Source organism: Micropterus salmoides, unplaced genomic scaffold (genome assembly GCF_014851395.1).
Source record: "Micropterus salmoides isolate LMB-PRFRI ecotype aquatic unplaced genomic scaffold, ASM1485139v1 Ms_hic_scaffold_22, whole genome shotgun sequence".
NCBI classification, from domain to species: domain Eukaryota; kingdom Metazoa; phylum Chordata; class Actinopteri; order Centrarchiformes; family Centrarchidae; genus Micropterus; species Micropterus salmoides.
This window is the reverse complement of record NW_024041373.1, coordinates 2,453,618-2,470,677: the sequence shown is the minus strand read 5'-3', so window position 1 is coordinate 2,470,677 and position 17,060 is coordinate 2,453,618. Positions and strand designations below refer to the sequence as shown.

General features: G+C 40.8%; 1 protein-coding gene across 1 annotated transcript in view; it reads left to right on the top strand.

Annotated features, from left to right (window-relative positions):
- Positions 1-17,060, top strand: part of LOC119917674 (stromal membrane-associated protein 1-like) — a 78,806-nt gene that overhangs the window by 6,818 nt on the left and 54,928 nt on the right. Inside the window, exons 2-3 of the mRNA XM_038738095.1 lie at positions 12,149-12,282; positions 14,766-14,851. Coding sequence (XP_038594023.1) covers positions 12,149-12,282; positions 14,766-14,851 — 220 coding nt within the window. The remainder of the gene's footprint in view (positions 1-12,148; positions 12,283-14,765; positions 14,852-17,060) is intronic.

Here is a 17,060-nt window from a genome sequence, read left to right as displayed (position 1 = left end):
AAAGAGGACATTTGCATGTACAGTCAATGTCATCCTGCTAACTGTTTGTCTTAATGTAACAGCATACAGTAATGCAAGGTGGCATTAAAGTGTCATGTTAATGTTTTCTTTTGCCTAAGCACATTCATAAATTCAGCAAACTTGTTGATTTACTAGGCCTACATGTAGATTGTTTTAGTGCTAGACAGAGTCCAGAAGGTGTTTGATTCAGCTCTAACCATGCCCTGTGTTCATCATACACAGTTATTCCATGGATGGTATTTTACCTTGAGTTACCTAACTAATCAGGTTGAATAGCTTTGGCTCATGCTGCTTGTTTGATCTCAGCAATACTGCTGTAAAACTGTTGGCTTTCTTCCATGCTATGTGTACACTCACTTTCCAGATTATTAGGTTCATATAGCTAAAATAAAACAGTCTAATTAAACCTTCCTGCAATATATGTTGAAACTGATTTAGAGATTATAGTAGATGTTTATATCAACGAGGGTCAACTAAATGATTTTACACTCAGAATTTGTCAATTATAAAAACTGTTGCCAATGAATGTTCTGAATTGTTTCAGCTCTACATGATTGTCATGTCAAGAATGAACTTCCTCTGGCTGTATTCACTACACTGCCTTTTATCACCAGCAGATGGAATCCTATCCTCTCCCCATCCATCCATCAATCCTTTTTTCTGGCTGTTGCCTGGATTTACACTGCTGAACAGATCAAAAGATTTAAAATCTTGCGGGTCACATGCTTGCTGATGCGCTGGTATCATTCATCTTTCTCTTATAGAAAGCATAATGAAACAAACCACATGCCAGAGTGTAGACAAAGAGTTGTTATTTAAATAACCCCCCCTCCTAGCTCTTTCAGTCTTTATTACCTCTGATAATGGTTTTATGTAGTATCCATCTGTCATGATTTATAGACTGTCTGGACCATTATGTTACTCCATTTGTTTTTGAACAGACAATAAGACCAGATGATAAGATTTTTATTAGGCTTTCCTCTTGTAATAATAAAGAGGAAACACTGCGCAGAGAGAAAAACATTTCTCCTTGTAGAAGCAGTCTATCCACTCCTCCACATTACTGCGGCCACTGAATCACAGCAATGGGCCAGCAGGGAGCAGCACAGCACTTATTTTCCCTTCAGCATCCTACTCGTCACTCTGATTCTCCACTCTCCTCCGGCCTGTGCTGAAGATTTTGGCAGCCTTCCGATGATTTACTAAGAGGACATTTTATTAATTAAGAAATGGAGGTTGTTAACCTTCTTTAAAGGAGAATACCACTGGCTTTCAACACAGGGAGGGTTTATTTTCTTGCCTGTGGCACCGTTCAATGTTCATGCAGTACCGTTAGTTGTTGTTTCTTATACCTAGAGGTAAAAAGGAGAATAATTAAATTGGTTTCATGCAGCCAAATAATTTAAAAGACATATAAATGTTATATGCAGAGCTCTGGTAATGCTGAGCTTTCAAGGTGTTTTACAAGAGGACATTAGGACAAAATAAAAGAAGGATATAAAAGCTAAAGAGCAATTAGAAATGATGAAAATGGTGATTCAAATAAAAAAAAAGGTGGCTGGGACAGCAGCCAGAATGGTTTTCTGGGTGCTGTGGTTCAGAACAGATAAAGACTGCAGTATTATTAGTCCCGCAGGATTTGCACGAGCCAAGCCAGACGTGGTTTAAGTCCACAAAGTCTGCTTCTTTCAGCCTTAAAGCTTTAAACTTTGTATCTTTACTCTGTCCCCGAAGAAAAGCTCAGCTTCCTCGTGGCAGACTTCGCATCAGTAAATTCAGATGTTCCACATTTGTTTTTCGTCCCTGTTTGTTGCCTCAGAGCGTTTTCACGAGTCACAAGTCTAAACACCCATCAGCATGTATTGTGTAGGATTAAAAAGAGGGTCACAGATTGATCTCAATGGAAGAGCTCAGTGTCTCACCTGGTAATTGTGGTTGCCGCCCCCACCCTGCTGCTACTATCTCTCTCTCTCTCTCACACACACACACACACACACACACACACACACACACACACACACACACACACACACACACACACACACACACACACACACACACAGTCGTTGTCCTGTCCTCAGGTTGACAATCGGGTCTTTAATTTCATGCTCGGCTGGCTGCCCCCTCCCATTCTGCTGTCACTCACCGAGGCTCCAGGGTGTGCGTCTGTCCGTGTGTCTGTCAGCTGGGAAACACTTTGTTTGTCTCAGTGTTTGCATACATGTATGCTTGTATTTGCGTGCATGTTTATCAAAGTCTGTGCCTGTGATGTCATCTTCGCGGGTATCTATTTGTTTGTAAGTGGGTGTGTCAATGTGCCCGTGTGTGGGCAGGTGTGCATCTTTTGTGCGGGCATGTTCGTACATCTGCCCTTCTTTATGGCGCTCTGCAGGATGTGTGCTCGAATTCACCTGCACAAAAGTACTGTGTGTGTGTGTGTGAGGAGCTCATTTGTGTCTAATCAGGTCAGCAGTCTTTAAATTAGCATTAGTGTGTTTGTATTCTGTGTGTTGGGGGGGGGGGGGTTCGTCTCATGTCTACTGAGAGAACTTAATTCAGCTGTCTATTTTTGTCCAAACTTCAATGCAGAGCAAGTGTAAAGATGGATAGCGTACTAAAACTGAATCTGAATTATCCACATGAGACACAGATGAACAGATATTAATGTTTCAGAACCGACGCTCTCCATCTACTATTTAGTTCATAGTAATCATATGCTTCAGTTGCACTGAGTCGTTCAAGAAGGGAAGGTCATTTTAAGGTTGGAGAAAAGATTGTTTTTACGCCTGCCGACCACACATTTTTTGATGGAGTCTGAAGCCAGTGGTTATTGTTATGATCTTGGTCGGATTAGGTCAACAGATAGAAACAGATGATTCCCAATAGGACATCATACAACCAGGCCATGCAGCAAACAGTTGGTTAGTAGATGTACAGTAGACCAGTGCAGTAGGTCAGCACTCACCAGAGTGGCTTTTCCCCTCCACACGATCTATAACAAACACTTTTGATAAGGTTCAAAATACATCCTTGACATTTCTATACTTCAGTTTCTTGGCATTTATCAACTGATATACACTGATACTGATATATCTGCAAGAGCTAAAATCAGCCGATAAATCAGCCTGTCTGCAGATTTAATCCTCTGCTGTAGGAAACAACACATACATACAGTAGGCACAAAGAATGATGTTTGCTTTCTTTTTACTACACTGCTTCCACTGCTCAGGGATACCTGAAAACATTCAAAAATCTAAGTTAAGGGTTTTTACTGGCTCAAAATGAGGCAGATGTACCATCCTGATCACGCGCACACACGGACAGATGTCCACCGTGCCGTCGACTGCCTCAAGCAAACACTTTTTACAAACAGCATATTCTAATACATTCTATATTCTGATATATCTAATAGAGTTTTAATAATTATGTGATTAAAGAATATTACAATTATCACGTTTAAGCATATTTCATTAAAAAAAAAAAGGTGCCCTGTTCAACATTAAATCAAATACAACATAAACGCTAATGTGTCAGTTCACATAGCTAACAAGCAATAAACAAAAGCTTGTCTTTTTTTCATTTATAGTTCAGGGCCCTCTTGCCGTATAGCTGTTGTAAATTCCTGGATATTAAATATTCATCTGCGCCTTTCTGTAGTGGTCTCAGTAATATTTCTCCTTACTGAAACATGTAATCTTGTAAAACTTTGTTTTTATTTCCTAATTTAAAATTTCATAGTATTTGATAAAGTGTGAAAGAAGTTGATTTACAAATGAAAACGACTTTATTTTATTCCATTTCACCAGTGTAAACAAACGCACACTGGCTTTGTAGCGAATGTCTATTACACACCTTTCGATATGTGAGAGAAGCTGTAACTGCCTCGTGGGAACAGTAGGCAGATGTTTCAGAAAGTGAAGTTATTTCAGAGTCGCAACAGTGACAAGTCGCAAGGCACAGATTTTCAGGTCTCAGCAGTAGGCACCATGTCAGTCCCATAATCTGTCAGTTTCAACTGCTGACAACCTATGAATCCTGTAAAATCGTTTCACCTTACAAAAATATAGACTAGTGGAGACACAAACTAAATGAGGTACAGGATGACATTCAGTCATACAGATATGTAGAGCAGTATTCACAAATGCATGCTGATTACGATTAGGGTTGAGTATCGTTTCAATTTGGCCGATTTTAATTCTACTTATCGAATCCGGTTGTTATCGAGTCTTGATTCCGATTCCAATATTCTAAGCTGTAACCAACAGTGATAGGAAGGTTTTTTACCCCTTAATTTATAAAAGTAAATGCTACTCTGTTAGCGTTCGCTGTATCTGGGACGTCCCTGTAGCTGGGAGACTGCAACACGCTTAATACGGTGCATTCCTTCAGATTCACGCCATGTTGAAGTAAATGCTTCATCATATTGGAGGTGGTGCATTTTGCTGTGTCGTTGCTGTTTAGAAAGTCCTGGCAGATAAGTGCAACTTTTATGGTTCATATAATGCTCACTGCAGTTCAATCAGGAGCGCGACTGAAATATTTGAAAAGTTAAGAACTGAAAAGTAGAATTGAAATGCACGTGTCTTAACAACTCTTGGAGTTCTTTTTGGTATGGAGAACCGTGATACCCAACCCTAATTATGATACAACTCCATCACGTCAGCGTAGTGCAGCAATAAAAAACATAGGAAATAGTTCACCATGAAGACAGAGCTGGAGGGGGAACCCAATCTGACAAAAACAGCCACCTTGTAATTTTCTCTGCAGGAACAACCCTGAGTAAAGGAAACCTGAATGCCCATTTACATGAACTTTCTGAAATCTGGTTTCTGCCAAAAGTGGGGAGTAATCAGATTACACTAAGTGATTCAGAGGGATTGCTGGTCATCATCTACTTACACTAGTACAGTCGGAGCATCAAAGAGCATCAGTGTAGGCTGCTCATCATCCAAGAGATTGGCTGATTGAAATAACACAGCACCATTTGCAAGACACAGATGAAAGCACACTGGATGTCTGTCTACAATGGCGTACTTTATATTTTGAGTATTGTTCGTTTGAGACGTTCACTCTTCTGCTGAACTGCTCCATTGATTTTCTCACAGTAATAGATATTCTCAGAAGCCAGTAGATGATGAGGTTCCATTATGAAAACCAACAGTTTTTATGGATCAGGACGAGTGATTTCCAGGCACTGCAAGTATAAACGTGCTATATACGAGGGTCTGCACATATGTTCTGTGTATGTCAATGTATGTAGATGAGAACTCAGCTAAAACTACAGTATGCATTTGTTTGTATGCATGTGTTGAAAGAGGTTATCTAAGAGCAGACCAAAGTGAAGTCCAATCCATACAGATACAATGGCTGAGCTGCTTGATTTAGGCTTAACACTCAGTCATCCCTGCCTTAATGCTCCTTTAGGCCGTCCAGCGCATTAGTGCCACTGCATTAACACACTGATGCTCTTACCCAAGACTGGCAAGGCCCACTAGACTGTGTGCATTCCCTCTGCTATCCAACTGTCCCTGCTGCACCACCATTATGTAGCCTGGATCCATAAAAGTTGATCCTTTGCACTTGTTGTGTTCAAAATCGCTTTCAGTCGTCAAATTGACAGATAGTAAGCTTCATGCTCTGGAGAAGGAAAGAGCCAAGGATGGCACTGAGGGACTGTAGCCGCTAGCCCATTAAAATGATTTGACTGTCATTTCCGTGCCATCTCCTACTGAGATTTGGCAGAGCTGGGGTTGTTTTGTGCTACTTTATATATGGTGGATGATGCATTTGGATGACAGATTACTATAAGCTGTTATATTTTGGATATTTCAAAGAGATTCCTCGCACATCTGTGAGTGCCTTAATATTCTGACAAACGAAAATCTCACAATCATGACCACTTATTGCAGCGTTTGTCCATTTCAGAGGCTTTTCCACTCTGACAGTTTCTAACTAGCTTTAGGCCTTTTAGGGTGTTCTCTAAAAAGCACCTAGTGACATATGAAGCAACTTTTTGGCCACAACCAGAGGTTCTAGACCAATTCAGTGGTTTGACCAATTAATTGGTGGTGATAGGATGTTTTACAAACTATCGTTATCAGCGGAACTTGGCTTTGATAGTGACCACCAGTCGCGCAGGGATGTACGTAGCACACACGCCCCTGTGTCACACACACGCAAACACAAACACACACCAGTCAACTCAGGGAATATCTGTGCTGGCTTTTTGAAACCCAAAAAAGGGCACATCTACTCACCAGTGGAAGGGGTCCAATCCATCCTGGGATCCCATCGTTGTTGAGAATATTTCTTAGGTGTCTTAATTGATGTAACAGGGAAAGGTAAGACAGGTCTAGCTTAGAGTAATTTAACCGATCCCATAAGTGTTTGACGTTATAGCTTTAGGTATTTCTCACATGTACTTGTCCTTTTCAGGAAGACAACAATAGACTGATTAGTTAAGAGACAGCAGCTCAGGCGTCAGGCAAGCAGATATCAGTGTTCTCTGGGAATCTTACAAGGTTGAGTGTTTACAAGAACTCACTGGCTCCACAGATTAGAGTACAATTTATGGATAGTAAGAGAGTGAGAGATTCCAATATGATGAAGCATTGGAGTCTAAACATCAGATAGATTAGTTGTTCTAGGGGAAAGGTGACCTAATAGAGAAACCTACAGGCCACTAGGGGGAAGACAGAAACATAAAAGGGACCACAAGATGTTCTCCTTCAGATTTGGTGTTGGCATTTGACGTGTTCACATGTTGTATGCTGGCACTGTGTCTCCTCGGCCGGGCTCAATAAACCATGCTATGTTAAGTCTTCATCATCTTCTTCACACCTGAACCTGGCTCACAATATCATTTCAACAATCGCCAATGAGCTTGTCAACCCCTGCCAATGAGCTAAAAAGTCCATAATTGATAGTTCAACCATTCTACATAATTCGCTTGTTTTCCAACTCCATCCTCTTCTCAGTGGACCCAGCCTCAAACCACCGGCTCTCAGGCTGGCCATTCCCTGGAACAGACAGCAGCGCTGGCCTTACTATGGGACGGGGTTGTCGTCACTAATCCTGTCTATTAGACGCAAGAGACAACATTTGTTTTATTTTTCATTGGCCAAAGTTGTTGATAAGGTTGAGCTTATTCATTGTCAGTTGAGTTGGGGTTTGTGTGGAGCACTGACAGCATGATACACTGTGGTGGACTCTTGTGTGTTTTGTGCTTGTTGTTTGCTCATGATGTACCTAGTTGTTAGTGATTTTTAAAGGGTCATGTACTGAAATACATGGGGCCTTTGAAGGGTTGACTGGTACTGAACTAAAGTATTATCTTGCACTCTGACTGGCACCCCAGATCTTATTCAAACCTCTACTGTACATCACCATTTTTGTATCCCATCTTTATATCTGTCTTCTTATAAGGAAAATATTTAAAAAAAGGCTCCCACCTACATTTTTTTACGGTTAGTTTTTTGTTCTGTACCAGATTAATTTATTAATTACTTTGAGTTTGATGTTCAGTGATCCAGATATTTTAATTTATTTAAAGAGGTGGTATTATGCTTATTTTCAGGTTCAAAATCTTATTTAGGGGTTGTTCCAGAACAGGTTTACATGGTTTAATTTTCAAAAACACCATATATACTGCACATTGCTGCAGCTCCTCTTTTCACCCTGTGTGTTGTACGCTCCACTCTTGAGCTACAGAGTGATGCATCTTACTTGTACAAAATCTTTGTTGGGAGTTGCACATGCGCAGTTCCCAGGTAAGGACTACTAGCCAATCAGAAGCAGAGAAGGGGGGGTCGTAAGAAACAAGGTAGTGTGATCCAAATCAAAGCCGCTACGACTGCGACCGTAACAGATGGTATAAGTTACTCTCAAGTCCACAACCACAACATCATTGTTCCACATCTTACCATAAACCACTACAAAAATCACCATATTTCAACTTAATTTTACATAAAAATTGGCCAAACAATTTCAACGTTTGCTCAGTAACTTTCACATCGGGTGTAACGTTAGCATTATAGCTATAACTTTAGCTGTGTTAGCCAACGTTTACAACAACTCCGCACTTTAAGTATACCATTTAAGTATAATTTTTCCCCCACACATCACTGTACCTGAAGCCTCTCAAATGGCAGAGAGCAAGCGGAAAGCTTCCGGTCAGTGATCTGATGTGAACGTGGAAGTCCCTAAAACCTGCATTCTATTGAACGGCCAGCAGGGGGCGACTCTTCTGGTTGCAGAAAGAAGTCCAGCTCCATTAGAAATATTTAGTAAATTATGGTCCCATTTTTTTAAAAAGTAGACCATAAAGCAGAGTATGCTTCTGGTCGTGATTATCTATGATTGACAAGTCAACCCTTCTCAATGTCAATCAGGCTAGACTGACTCGTACCCTTGGCACTGTGTAAATTTAACCAGCTCTGCTGAAAAAGCTTATTAGGAGTTGGGTGTTCACTTTCTCTGGTGAGTACATTTAGTTTTAAGCCAGCTGTTCGCTAGACAAAGTTATCAGCCCTGTTAAAATGACAGTTAACGTGAATTCCAGATGCACCTAGCTAAGCTAAGCTAGCTCCGCACACGGTTGTTAGCTCAACCGTCCCGTCCAAATATGGTCACATCCGGTGCCGCTGGTTGCAAAAACTCAACATGGTGGCGCCCTATCGGCAAAACTCGAGGGTCCGAAACCGCAGTCCACAAACCAATGGGTGACGTCACCATGACTTCGTCCATTTCTTATATACAGTCTATGGTTCCAGGTGAGCTTGTGGAAGCCATTGCCGTTGGTCTGCGGTGATGCCAGCGGCTTTCGCAATGAACGAGAGGACTGCTGGTTCAGGAAAAGTGATGTTCTCTCCTTAGTATTCACATTATATGTAAATAATAGTCTCCTTGACCCTCTCCCCTCAAACTCCTCCTCTCCACACCAAAACGGTGACAGAAAGTTGAAAGTAAAACCCAGTCACCAAGTGTAGAAATGTAAAAACAAACTGGCACAGAAAAAGGAGTGACATGAAGCAACAATCTGTCATTGAAAAACAAATGCAAAAAATATCAAAAATAAAATTAAGTCATTTTTAATGCCTGTGTTTTAAGTTTCAATAAAACTTTTTTCAGTGTGAATACAGCTTTTTCCAATTCAAATGTTTCAATGTTAATGTTTCATTTTTCTGTTCCGGTTTTATTTTCTATGCCAAATTTCAAAAGTGACGGGCTCAGTACTAACTATGCTGTTTGTTTGAATATTGTGTAGTGCAATTTATCCTTTTATAAACCCCACCCCACTTTGTCACTTTTTGCTCTTCAAGCTTTCTGTCGGCGCAACAAACGGCCACACTTGAGGGCGGAGGGAAAGAGTTAGTGTAGCGCGTAGACTTTTTATTTAATGTCCTGCCCCATTGTGATTGCTCGGTTCACGGAAAGTGACGTTGACAAGAGCATCGACTTTGTGAAAACGTTTAACATGATTCTACAAAAGGCACCTGATATAGCTAAATGGCCATTGGCCATATAGCCAAACCAAACGAGCTTATCTTATCCCTGTTGTCTTCTGTTTTACCACATCAGCTGCTGCTGACGCATCTCTCTCTTGTTTTTGTATAATGGCTGATCAAGTGGCTTACAGAGCGACTGGCCCACCAGGATTTCACCCGGTGCTAGCGATGGCCAGTCCAACTATGTTTTGAATGATTAGGTTGTAGTCTTTACTTGCTCGCTGAGTGAATACTTGCACTGTAGAACCCTGGTAACCCCATCTTAGTTGTTCTTTTGAGTGGCCTCTGTCTAGCAAACAATGACGCAAAATCCAAATTTAGTTGGTTTTACCTCTGTTCCATGAAAATTTGTACTTCACATGGGGAGAATAGGTATAGATCTGTGGTTCTCCATCGTCACAGATAATCGATAATGTGGCAACATCCTTGTTTTTATTCTGGTTTCTGAAGATTAAAAACCTATGACCATCGAGCTAATGAAAGCTTTTGAAAACTTTTGAAAACTAGTCAATTAAACTGAGAGCTGCTTTCATTGAGCTTAAAGGCCTGTTTTTAAAGTACCTTTCATAATTTAAAAATGGGGTTTTAATTATAGTGACATTTAATTAAAGCTATTAACTACTAAATTAAACTATCTTTATTTCCCTTATTGAAGTTTTGGCACACAGGATGGCACAAATGATCAACGCAACACTTTCTTTTCTTAGCAAAAGTGTGTGTAGTATTTTTTACTTGTTTTTTGTGATGGAGTCTCATGAGTCAGCTTTTAACCTGATGAGAAATCTCATAATATTGTTATCTTATAATTTCTCATACTGCTAATTGCTATAAATGTCAGAGGTTGCACGCCTCTAAATTGTCTTACTCAGGGACACATTGGTGGAGGTGTCGCAGTGGGAGTCAAACCCAGGTCTCCCACATCAAAGTCGTGTCTTAGCCATTGCCCCATCGCCACCCCCAGTTGTACAGACATCGCTTTTATAATGATGGCCTATGGGGAAAATGGTTTTTGAGCTGCTGGGGAATATTTTGCTGCAGTACTGCAAATGGCCACAGGGCAAAATTTGAAGCAAGGCTGAGTGGCGGTACTGTATCTAGGTGTTATTATACATCCATAGATGAGAGCAGGCACATCTCACTTACATGTCGTCTGAATGACCATGCCCCCTTTTGTGTTAAAACAATCTAAAGTGCTAAAAATTTGTGGCACCATGCCTGCTGCATTGCCGCATATTACATAATACATATAATCCCGCCCCAACACACACACACACACACTTTTTTTTACTTCCCCAAAGAGTGAATAGCAGTTAAGTCAAAGTAAAAAGAGATATTGCTTCAGGCCATCACTAGAGAGGATGAAAATGGTGAACTGTGGGACCTGGCCAGTCAATAGTGTGCTTCTGTGGCAAAAACTTCAGCACAGGTTCATGACACTTCATGACAGTTTAAGCAGATATGACAAAAAGTTATTTTTAAAAGAATTCCCTACTGCAGCTTTACAGAGACAGGAGGTAAAATGTAAGATAAATGTGAATCGTGCAAAGCTACTGTGGTGGAATCCCAGAATAAAAATATAGAGCCTGAAATTAGCACAATAGATCCCCTTTAAAGATCAGATTTGAAACCATCTTAAAACACTAAGTCTGCTTTATGTTTTTGGAGTTGATTAAATGCAGCCATTATTTAAACATGACTTGTACATTTAAAGTAAAAAATAAATCGGCACATTTGCTTTTGCTTAAAAATGACTAATAACTGATGCAAACTTGTACTTTTATAGAGAAGAATACTTCTGAAACCATAGAAACTGTAATCAAATGAAATCCAGTAATAATACAAACCGCCCTGTGCTCCTTTGTGAAATCCCATTAAGATGTAGTGAAGGGATTTGGGATATTACTTATTGAACAGTTTTGATAAGAATGTCTTCAAAATGTCTCAGGATAACCTAAAGTTGAAGTCTGTACATTCTGAAATACTAAACTAAGTTTTCGAAGTGAGACAATTTCTCCAAAGTAAGTAAAGGCTTGGAATGTTTATGCTGTTTGGATTTTATCTTTTCATATTAAGCTGAGTTTCTGTTAAACTCTGACAGAGCACTGTACCTGCATGCTACTGCACTTTTTAGAAATCCCTTTCAAACAGTTTTGCCAAACTGCGACTACTGAGCTTGAATTTCTGTGAACTTTGTCTGTGCAGCTGTGTTGGATATCACAACAGAGTTCTTACTGTATTTGTTTCAAACAAACTGTAAGACTTACCGGAAAGTACAAGCGCTCATTGTTAGGTGACAAACCTGGTATTTCAAAACATCACAATTTGTGGCTTCATGCGGAAGTGAGAGTTAACTTCAAATGTGTGATAGACTGTGACTGTCGCACTCATTGGCTTTCATCACGTCCTTCTGTTCTATCGCAATTTTGATTTTAATTGAAAGGGAATTAAAAGACTGAATCTACATAGTCTCAAATGGTAGGGATGGAAGACTCCTCTCTGCAGCTGTGGTACTGAGTCAGTTAAAGTGATAACACAGCAGGTCTTTTACATTTAGATTGTAAGCATTGCAGCTTTAAATCTCTCTCTCTTTTATTTATTTTTCTCTTTTTTTCCCATTTCAGGCCCACGGTGGGCGTCATGGAACCTCGGAGTGTTCATGTGTATCCGCTGCGCTGGCATCCACCGCAACCTGGGTGTCCACATCTCCAGAGTCAAATCTGTCAATCTGGACCAGTGGACACCTGAGCAGATCCAGGTATACACACACACAAACAGGGCCATACACCCACCTTTTAACACACAAAACAATTCAGACCAGCATGGAAGTACTGAAGCAACAACTTGAGTATTAAAGGAGAAATCCACCATAAATGACAATCCATACGTTAATACTGTTCACACTTCTTCTCAGTACTGTTGCTCAGTTAGCATTTGTGAATTTGAACTCGTCCCTACATAAAGGAGCAGACACACGTAATAACTATTACACCGATTATCTCTGTGATTATATCTATTCTGAACAAACCAAGCTGGCTTTTAAAAATCTCTGGAGTAGCACAATGTCATTTCTGTTTTGGTGGAGTTCTAACATGTGTGAAGTGAAGGCATTTCAGATTAGTAGCTGAAAATGACAATAATTGGAAGGCAGAGCGATAAATAAACGGAGTGAAAACCGAGCAAAAACAATTTTGTTTTCAAAGGATTAAATACACCAGTCTATACACACGCACACGCACACACACTGCCAAAGAAATGAGGTATATAATATGCACCGAAATGAAAATTCTTGGCCGAAGTCGAAACCAAATATAATGATTTATTTTGACCTTTTTTGCCATTGCATAAATTAAATAGTCAAAATGTGCTTTTTACTCAGTGTTTCCCACAGGATTTGGAGAGACTATGGTGGGTGGGTCCGAGGCCCGAGAGGGTCTGGTAAAGTAAATTACAATGTGTCCATTTACTTTTAAAGGACACATGAAATATGTTTTATACTTTCTGTAAATATAATCCAATTAATCTTATTTCCATGCTGTATAGACACCTTATTTGGAAAATTTGATAAATAATGTTGTATGTGGTTCTCGTACAGCGTAACATGAAGACTTCACAGCCTCTCTTCAGGTAGGACTCTCATACTGCAACACTTGTCTTTATAAAGAGACAAACTGACAGGATAAAGTCACTAACCTGCCTGTCAGCTCGCTCTGGTCTGTTTCAGTGGATTTACCATAAAGGAGTAAATACGTATGTACTCCAAATTTAGGTGCGGCTAGTTTAATCGCCTTCTCACAAACGAGTGACAAACACTCAAAGCGGGTCAGACCGTTTGTTGCCTTTTCTAAGAAGTCAGCCACAGATGGTCCGGATGTGCCAGGAGACAATTTAGTTAGATTTTTGCGTCTTTCTCAGACACTTTAAAATGCTTCCACACTGCCGACATGTCAACTTAATTGTTCGGTAAAATTTATTTGTTTTTATGACGAACATGAAAATGTTATTTTCGGCTGATTAATTTTGGTGGCCGAACAATCGTTGCATTTCTAGTATTTAGTATGCATTCCAGTGTACTTTCACACAGTGGATAGTACCTCAGCGTATGTGAAGACACACACACACACCCATGCTTAATCTGTGTGAATAATAGGTGTGTTTTTTGGGTAACCAGCATGTCACATTGATTCAATTACACAGTAAATCAGGAGTGTGTGTGTGTGTGTGTGTGTGTGTGTGTGTGTGTGACCCACCTGAGCGTGCCAGTAATTTATTTAATCATCCACTTGTTAATATATTCAGTTGTTCGGTGTGTATGTGTGTACTATGGTAAAGGTGTGCGCTTGTGTGTTTCTTCAGAGCAATGCCTATCCATCAGCAGAGTGTGAGGAGAATGGGTCTCTCTCTGAATGTTAATCACTGTTTTCAATGACTAATTAATTCTGGATGGTTGATTATTCCGACTCCATCTCCTCCACTTCTCCTATCATCACTCCATTTATCACCCTCCTCTTAATTTAGCCTTGACACATACGGCCAGTGTTTCTTTCACCCTGTGTGTTTGCATGTGTGTGTGAGTGTGCATGGGAAGGAGTCAGCAGGCACACTGAGTTGAATGCAGATGTGACGAATGAAAGAACTCGCTGTGTGTGTTTGACATGTTCTTAAAAGTGTTGTAAGCGATTCAAACTCACTACACATCTTTTTGTCAAATTCCGCGAATGTCTCCTCACAGTCTTCTAGCTATCCGTTCTGTGAGTGTGCACTGAAAAAAAACCCATTTGTACCCAGCCCTGTCTCTGTAAATGGTAAACAAAGTGGCCTGCACCCACCCAACACTATAGCCGTTCTAGCTAAGATTTAGGTGTCAGGAAACGTTATATTACTCATCCACAGACATTCAGCTTACTTCTAAGTTCACCAAGACACGCTGTTGTTGTGATGTTAGCTATAGTAGCAGGAGAGTTGGAGAGCTGGAGCTGGTGTGCTGGCTGTAGGGCTGTCTCGTCTTCTTGCATGTTAGCTTTGCAGCAACAACTGTACTGACAGTTTGCTAACCCACAACTTCGCTAACGTTTATTACATTATTTGCTGTGTCGTTGTTCGCTCTAAGATGGTATTTGTCATGGTGTTGGATTTCTCCAGAATTGTTTACTCCATGTTTGAAAGGCATTTTACCAATTGCTATCCTGGTACTAACACAGCTTTCTTTCTTTCTTTCTTTCTTTCCTTCTCTCCTTGCAGAGTATGGTGGACATGGGCAACAGCAGGGCCAGAAAGCTGTATGAAGCCCACCTACCAGAGAACTTCAGACGGCCACAAACAGACCAGTATCCTCCTCCTGCCTGCTTTCTGTGTGTTGGTCTCTGAATGTCCATTATTGGCAACAGCATTTATTCAACCCCAACTTCATTTCAATAAAAACCTGTTTTTTTTCTCACAATACATGTCAGCATCATTGAAGTATATACTGCTGTTCTCATAGCACATGTCTGTCACCATACATGTCTCATTATAAATTTGCATAACAAGTAAATGGTAAAAATGAATTACATTTACATAGTGCTTTTACTTTACTGGACAAAGCTCTTTACAATTTTGCCTCTCGTTCACTCATTAACACACCAATGGAGCTGCCATACAAGACTTGGAGTAGAAACTTGGAGTACAGGGACAATTTGACATCTGGACAAAAGGAGCTGGTGATCGAACTGATAACTCGCTCTACCTCCTAAGCCACAGTCAAGTCAGTGCCTGTATCAGTTGGTGTATCATTGCGTACTGTATGTCACCTTATACTTCCTGTACATACAAATCTAAAAGCTCCCCATGTCTCCATACAAACTGCAAATGACACCTTTGGGTGAGTTTGTAGATATTTAAACTGGACCTTTTGTGAAAACAGCCACAAGATCCAGGAAGAACACCAAGACTACATGTGACAAGGAAAAGAAGAGTAGAAGCAACAACATGATTTCATACGTGCCTGAGCGCCAGTACAACCAGGCACTCAAGTCAAGACTCGGCAGTTTACTTACGTTTGAAGGACAAGAGACACTCTTTTGATGACAACAATGTACATATTTTGGACAGGGAGACAGATGGTTTGAAAGAGGACTCAAAGAAGCTATCTACACCAGAGTAGAGAAACCACCTCTCAATGGGGGAGCAGGGCTGAGACACCGCTTATCCCCCACTTACAATGCTATCCTTTCATCCCTTCCGAGTAGATAGAACAAACGATCACATTTGGCCTACCAATGACGGTAGTTCAGACTTGGCCTCATGTGACTCCGACCATAACAACTCTCGATACAACAGCCAAGAGCACTAACCAGGTGGTATCCATCACCTTGATAACGAAACAAGTGGTATCCATCACCTTGATAACGAACCAGGTGGTATCCATCACCTTGATAACGAACCACAGAGGTTAAATAGCTCAGAATCCCTGCCAGTCAGTCAGAAGTGAAGAAGCTTGTATTTATTTATTTTTTTATAGTGGTCAGGACTGAGAAACTTCAATATCAAGGACTGTTTGTTCTTGAAATCTCATGAAATCCTGTGATTTATTTATCCATCCATCCATCCATCCATTGTCAACCGCTAGGGTCGCAGGGGGCTGGAGCCAATCCCAGCTGACATCGGGAGAAAGGCGGGGTACACCCTGGACAGGTTGCTAATTCATCGCAGGGCCACACATAGACAAACAACCAGTCGCACTCACACCTAAGGACAGTTTAGGGTCACCAATCAACCTAGTCCACATTCCTTTGGACGGTGGGAGGAAGCCGGAGCACCCGGAGAGAACCCACCCAGACACGGGGAGAACATGCAAACTCCACACAGAAAGGCGGGGCCAACCGGGGTTTGAACCCACGACCTTCTTGCTGTGAGGCCACAGCGCTATCCACCGATGATTTATTCATTTTTTGTTTATTTATTTTCATGGCAAATTGTTTTTTGCGTGTCTGCAACCCTGTTAATTGTGCTGCAGCCTATCTTGGCCTCTTGTAATATAGATGAGACTGGTTGAGGTTAACCGCTCTTCTAACTTGCGTCCAGCCAACTAGCTGTTCACCTTGTAGAGGGTCATGAGCTGGTTAGCGGTGTACTCCTTGGTCTGGTTGAGGGGTTTGAAGCTGATGTCTCCTGGAGGTTTTGCTGTGTATGTGAAAGGACCAGAGAAGGTGTCCAGGTCATGGGTCCCGATGGCCACCAGGCTCCTTTTCCTGCACCCAAAACACAGTTAACGTTTGAATAATGTTAAAGAGACGAGTTTATTTTCTTTACAGCAGCTCTCAAAGGGTTAATAGTGGTGTGTTTGGGTTTTTTTGCATCGTAGGCTGTGGCTGCACTGAAAATACTATGCTATGTAAGGTTACTGGTTAAATAAAGGTTATAATAATAATCTATGCTGACACCGAGGTACATTTGAGTAAATGGCACAGTTATAAGTTGGACAACTTCTTCAATATTTGCAACAAGACAATACAAATGCACGGTGTTCTTTTAAATGACAAAGTCATTTAAAAAGTT